This window comes from Mirounga angustirostris, unplaced genomic scaffold (genome assembly GCF_029215605.1).
Source record: "Mirounga angustirostris isolate CCGP_5_RB_7025 unplaced genomic scaffold, mMirAng1.0.hap1 SCAF_5, whole genome shotgun sequence".
NCBI lineage: Eukaryota > Metazoa > Chordata > Mammalia > Carnivora > Phocidae > Mirounga > Mirounga angustirostris.
In genome coordinates this window covers 46996431-47003453 of record NW_026991713.1, presented here as the reverse complement: position 1 = coordinate 47003453, position 7023 = coordinate 46996431, and the positions used below count along the sequence as shown (strand labels likewise).

At 43.7% G+C, this 7023-nt stretch overlaps 1 protein-coding gene across 1 annotated transcript; it reads right to left on the bottom strand.

Moving 5' to 3' along the window:
• Positions 1–4128: 4128 nt before the first annotated feature.
• Positions 4129–4974, bottom strand: LRRC10 (leucine rich repeat containing 10). The gene has a single exon (XM_045872984.2). The coding sequence runs from the start codon at positions 4966–4968 to the stop codon at positions 4129–4131; it is 840 nt and encodes a 279-aa protein (XP_045728940.1). The 5' UTR covers positions 4969–4974.
• Between the last annotated feature and the right edge of the window lie 2049 nt (positions 4975–7023).

Below are 7023 nucleotides of genomic sequence, written 5' to 3'. Positions count from 1 at the left end.
TCTGTCTTAGTGGTGGCTTGTACTTTTTTTAATTTAATGGGAGCAAATGATTATACTCTCAGTATGGAGTTGTTTGGCTTAACTGATGATGGACCATACACGTTTATGAAATAATGATCTTGTCAAGTCAAAGTCAGATGTGATAAACATAGGTTAATCTCTTGGTTTGTAATCATATGTAACCTTTATTAGCTGTTTAATTTTATTTAGTGAAAGTATCTTAAAGTTTAGTACTCAGTTTAATTTTGTGTTGTCTAAGTACTGTCTCTTACATAGGGCAAAATGATCGTGGTTTCTGTTACTTCAAGTTTGAAAGAGTCCTGTTTTAAAAGTCATTTGTTACAAGCTGTTTCTCAAGCACCTTTGATGCTTTAATGGGTAATATCTTAAAAAAGATGGATGTGGTTAGATTTAGGCATTGTTGATCAGTTAGGATTTTTTGTTTTTGGCAAATGGATTTGAGAAAGAGTGGGAATAGGGATAGGTATGTACTGAGTTACTGGTTTAAAGTGAATTTAGATTTGGAGGTTATTAATGCCTCGATGTATAGCAGAAAGGAGAGAAAGCCTAGCAGTAGGTTGAGTTTTTACAGGGTATCTCTGCTACCCTAATGGAGAGACATTTTATTCCCATAGAGGAGCAAAAGGGTTTTCAAAGAAATGCTGATAAAACAAACCTGTTTTATTGTGTTTGTTTTTCTAAAGTAGGCTCCACGTGGAGCTTGAGCCCATGACCCTGAGATCAAGAGTCACATGTTCTACTGACTGAACTGGCCAAGTGCCCCCAGTCTGTTTTGGTTTTGTCTAAAAAGTTTGTCTCAACATTTTAGTATTACTTTTGTAGAAGCAATTAAAACTGGGAAAACTGGTGTTTTCCTTTGTGGTCCTAGTGTGTATCCTCCAACATTAACATGAAGGAGAAGCTTTTCCTGAGATTATCAAAGAGAATTGCACTGATTTTTTTTTTTTTAAGTACTTTATCACATCATAACATCTGTTTTCACCTCCATACCTCGGGTGCAACAGGTGAGCATATCATGACCAAGAAAACCTACAGAGGTTTCAGTAGAAGTGGGTTTAAACATCTGTCTGAGAGTACTAGATAGCCTGGAGTAAGATCTTAAAAGGATACTTGGGCATGTTTTCTCCAGAGGTCTTAAAAAGAATACACCTGTTAAGTATTAATCTAAAAAGAGGTAGAAACATGGGAGCTTCATTGTTACATCCAAAAATACACCCATGCCTTTTTTCCTCTTTGAATTCATATCCTTTGAAGACCTTACATTGTTGTCATAGACCTAGACTATCTCAGGTTCACAAATTTTAATGTCTTTCCAGTCAGAACTTAAATACCAACCTAGGCCCCACTATTCCTATAACAGTTTTAGGATGGAGTTTCTTGTAACTCAGAAACAGTAAATATGGAAGCAGTTTTTCACAAAACTTTTGTGACATGGAAATAGAGATTTGGAATGTATGTTAATAGTAAGCACATGAAAAATTGTCTTAAGTGCTTAGGATTTTTAAATCTATTCTAAGTAGCTTTCAGTTTTTCTTTGAAGGGTAATATGTATACTCTTTATTCTCCTTTTACTGTCTTCAAGCCACGATCCATTCTTTGCCTGCTTGGAGGCCACGGGCCCACCCACTTTTCCTTGCTGACTGCCTCACCACTTCTGTGGTTTAACTCAGGAGGTACTGGCAAGATATGGGGATAGGGAATTGATACTTTCTTCCGGCTCTTGCTCTTTGTCTCTGGAAATGGCTGCATCCCTGTGAGACCTATCAACTACAGTTTTGCTGGTAGCCCCTTTCTTCATGCCTTTTAGCTCTTACTTGATTAGGGTAACACTGCTGTTCACTGTTCATCTAGCCTCATGGGTGGTGACTTCTAACACTCCTATCTGGTTGTCTCAGTACTATATTGATCCCCCACACCCCGAATCTTGCCTAGTAATAGGTCCTTAGGATTTGCTCTCCTTCTGCCCCTCCCACCCCATGTGTGCACTCGCATGCTCTCTCTCAAATAAATCTTTTTTAAAAAAAGATTTTTCTCTGATGCATAACATTTTGGGTTTCAGGGCTTTTAAAATTATGAGTAAAAAGTTACATTTGGTGCTTCATTTTCCCCTTTTTAACTTTTTAATTATGTCAGAATTTCAAAAAAACATCAGAGGGTTACAGAAATGTTACTATGCATTTACATGGTTACTTTATAAAATTGATTGAAATCCTGTAGTGAAAACATTTTTGGGTAGCAAAAGCAGTGGTGAACCCTTAACCATATTGTTTGAGAAATGTTTGTTGTATGTTATTTTAGAAGAAAACCACTGGACTACGTGCCAAATGTTTATAATTTGACATTTGATTCAGACCAGTTAGCTCTTTACACAAGAACTCTGTACAGGTCAGTTGGCATCACTCTGTTTTATGGCTGTAGCCTACAGCTGTGGAAAAGGTGGGCCCATTCATCTTAGGAGGAGGAAGCCAGGGTCAAAAGAAATGAGAGCCGTCTATAAGGCTGGCTGTAGATACAGCTCAGAAGGCAGTTCTGTTGGCATAACGTTTCTAGCATCAACTGAGTATAGTTTCGTTTCAGTCAGTCAGACATGAGAAAATAAACTGTAAATCCTAGTTGCCTAATGGAAATCTGGACTGGTTACTAAAGCAGTTAAATATTTGACAGCCTATTATATTGAATGATTAAAGGGATCTGTTGGCAGTCTAATCAGTGGGTTGCAAATATTCTACAGATTGGGAGGTAGCAATAGGAAGAGATTGTGATATGAAACGTTTTCTTCCTCTGGTTTAGCAAGAAATATTTATAGTAGGAAAACACTTGAAAATAATCTGTGCAGTGTCATTTTAGAATCAAACATTGCTGGGTAAAGTTGCTTTTATGGCAAAAGTAACTCTTCAAAAGCTAAACACATGAAAGTTTTAGTAAAGGGGACACTTTCTGTGTCTGTGCTGGAAGGGTTCAAAAACATAAAGGACTATATTATATTAAATCACCCACTGACAGCAGTATCTTTAAGGTTGATGTACTTGTGGGAAGAAGAAAAGGTCACAATTTACATTTTAAAAAACGGCCAAAATATCTAAGCTCTACACTGACCATCAAAAGACTGTATCTACGAAAATCAACAGAAATCAGAGCAAAGGCTGAGAAGCTGCGGCTAGAGGCAGAAGCGTCCTATGTATACCACAACCTGCAACTCAGATTTCCAGATGCTTGTTTCAAGTAAACATTTTTCACCTACTGCCTGTATCCTAATACGGCTCTGGAAATGTTGCCCTCGACAGAAGGGGATTCAGTTCAGCTCTGCTTCATTAATGTGAATAAACAGGGACTCTGCCCTACAGAGGCAGGCAGGATTACAACTACTTGATTTTAATAAGACCACATGGCCAACAAGAGGTGGTACTTTCTAGATGACTTCTAGCATTGTGGTAACAGGAAGCAGTGGAGAGCAGATCTTGGGTCATACCCTTTAGGGAAAACGAGCTAAGTCAGCATGAACCTCCGCCAAGTGTAAAATGGCAGCCGGACTCCACCAGGAGGCGTTTTCCATCGGGTCTTCTCCCAGCCTGCACTGAGCTGCAGGGAAGAAGCTTCATCTGAGCCTTTGCGACAGCACAGAGTCTGTGAGTCTGACTGAGTAGGTAAAAATGTCTTTTATAAGCGGCCTGAATTAGTAGTATTTTCATACAACTTCTGGTCATTCATAGTAACACAATATATCCTGTAAAGGGCTGGAGCCAGGCGAATTCTTTAATAAATACCTTATTTGAGGAGTTCATGAGCATCGTGAACAGCCACTTCTGGAGAGTGGAGAAGGACAAAATGTCCTGGCCCTTCTGACTCCAGTATTCCAGAATAGCTGGAGAAGCGGGTTTTCTTGCAAAGAAGTCCTCGTGCTACGCAGAGCACACAGCTCCGCTTTGGGAGAGATGTTGGCCAGAAAGTTTTTCTTCTTGGTGTGATTGAGGCATTTCTTCTCACTGGATCAGCCCCCGCTGGCAGAGGCACCCCACATATCCCAGAGCAATCCTTTGCACTCTAAAGGATGGGTGTGCAGAAGACACTGGGGTTGTGTCCTTGGCCTTGACTGACAGCTGAAGCTTTTCAGGAGTTGGGAGGAAGAAGTAGAGGAGGCAGGGCAGGTGCCTCTCCGTCCTGGCTTTCCTCCTGGGTCAAGGCATAGCGTCTGGCTTTCCTGGGGTCGGGCTCTGGCGTCTCCTCGGCCCACCTTCCCACGCGGCGCACACCTTTGGCCACCTTGGGTGCATTCCTGCAAGGATTATGGTCATAGGTGACCAGCTTCAGACCTGACAGGTGGGCCAGGCTGGGGAAGTCGCGGATGCTGTTCCTGTCCACATCGATCACCTCCAGGAAGGGCATGTGCAGCAGCACAGCAGGGAAGTCAGCCAGCAGGTTGCCTGAGAGCCAGATGGTCCGCAGCCCCCGGAGGCGCTGGAGCTGGCCTGGTAGCAGACGCAGGGCGTTGGAGCCGGCGTGCAGCGTCTTAAGGAGCCTCAGCTCACAGACCACGTCTGGCAGCCGGGTGAGGCAGTTGGCCTCCAGCCACAGGGTCCGGAGATTCTGGAGCAGGCTCAGCTCACTGGGGAGGTCGCAAAGTTTGTTGTTACCCAGGTAGAGGATGCAGAGCTGTTTCAAAGTACACACCACCTGAGGCAGAGCCTTGAAGTTGTTGAAATCCAGGGCCAAGATCTGCAGATTCTGGAGCTGCCCCAGCTCAGGAGGCAGGCTGTTGAGGTGGTTGTCACTCAGGTAGAGCTTGACCAGCTCCTGGAAGGAGCACACGTGCGCAGGGAAGCGGCGGAGCTGCTTCCCACTCAGGTCCACCATCTTGTCCGTCGGCATCTCCCAGAGGTCTTTGACCACGTAGCTCTGGCAGCAGTCAGCGGGGACGAAGGCCACCAGGGCCCTGATGGCGTTCCCCATGCCGAGGCCGGAGGCACAGTGAGCCCCGGCCCGCTGAGTCGCCGACGGGGCGCCCCGGGGGCGGGGGCTGCTGCCGACTGCCCGGAGGCCCATTCTCTCCCGTCATAACCTGCCATCGGCCTGACAAAAGCCAGTCACTTCAACAGAGAAAAGTGCTCACGATAGCCACTTGAGTGTCGGGTGACAGGGTCTGGGAGGCCAGGTCTGATTCGCAGACTTGCTTTCAGTCACCTAAGCTCCCGTTGCCTTTATCTACATTTTTTGTTTGTTTGTTTCAAGCTGAAAATAGCTTCACTGTTTTTTCCAATGATAAAACATTCAGACATTATATAAATGTGTAACAAGAAAATAGCCCTCTTACCAGGGATAAAGACTGTAAACATTTTAATGTATGTCCTCTAGCCTTTTTGCCACAAGTAACCAATGTGTTTTTAAAAATTTACTTAACACTGTTTAGGAGTCTTTTGTCATAACGTGCGGACATATTTTTGTGTTTGTAGGTATCTACACAATTATTTTAACCAACTGTATTCCATTATACGGAGGCATCGTAAGTGCATACAGGTCTCTAATGTCGGGCACCTAGCTGGCTTACAGTCATCCTCATACATGCAGTGTGAGCAGTCATCCACTAATTTCCTTAGGACAGGTCCTTTAGATGTGTTCTTGGGTCAAAGATACGCATCTTTTAAAGGCTTTTCCTTGAGAGTGTTCCTCCCTACCCCCACCACATCTGAACCAGTGTACCTACACTTCCCAGGTAATAGTTTTCCATAGTTTACAATTTGCCTTTGACAAAAGACAAGTAGAAAAGCAGAAGAGAGAGAAGAGGAAAGCCGGCCTCCTGAAGCTTAAATAAATGAGGATGCGTCTGTGGCAGAGAACAGTTAATTGCCAACCTAAGATTTGTGCTTTTCCTCCACAGTGTCCCGCTGTAGGAAGCAGCTGTCCAGCCAGGACAGGGCCTTGTACTGGGCTCGGGCAGAGAGTCTAATTCTGGGCAGTGGAATGTGGGCAGAAGTGATACATGTCTCTTCTAGGCCTGGCTCATATAAAACCTTGCCTTCCTGCACACTCTTTTTCCCTATCTGCTTGCTGGATATCAACACCAAGGGTGACCTTAGAAGCCACCGTGTAGAAGTCACATGTTGAAGTTGGCAGGGTCTTGGTCATCCTGGATCCCTGAATAAGTGCTTCCCCGCCTCCCTACACACACATTCCCTACCACCAGTTGGATTTAGATAAATGAGAAATAAACCTCACTTTTGTTAAGCCATCCAGATCTGGGAGTGTATCTATTGCATTATCTTAGTGAATAGAGCATTTGATAAAAATAAGGAGGTAAGTCTATGTATACTGATACGCAAAGATATTCAGGATAAATGAAGTGGGGGGAGGCACGTTTCAGAAGTTTTTTATGAGCCCATCTGTGAAAAAATATGCATATATTGTGTATGCATAAAAAGATCGCTGAGACATAACAGTGATTATCTCTGGGGAATCTGCCTGAAGGTTTGGGGGTGATAGGAATCCTGACCTTTCCATCTTTCTGCAAGTACCCTCTTGTGCTGTCTGTTTTTTCTTTTTTAAACTATAGACCTATATTTTAAACCTATTCCAAAAGAGACAATCCATCAGCCTGCCTGCTATATGGATGGAGTGCCGGGGTTTGGGGGGAGGCTTGGCATACTCTTCACCTTCCTTCAGTGCCTTTACTGTTCAGTTGCTCCTAACAGCCTGAGCAGAGCAGGAGAAGAGCGTTCCACGAGATGGCGATTCCAGAGCTCTCCAGTGAGGTAGCGCCACTACCCACCTTTCTCAGTTACAGCTGAAGACTGAATGTCCTTGGACTTTCTACGCATTGACTGTCAGAGGCTGTTATCTTGAGCCTTCTCCTTGCTTTGTTGATTTGTACTATAATAACTAGCCTCTCAACAAGTACTATACTTTGCCTCTATATTTAGCTTGGCTACTGGTGACCACAGATGGTCATGAAGCCGCTGCCCTGTTGCCTTAGAAATAACGAGAACAATGATTGCTACCTGTTATTATTTG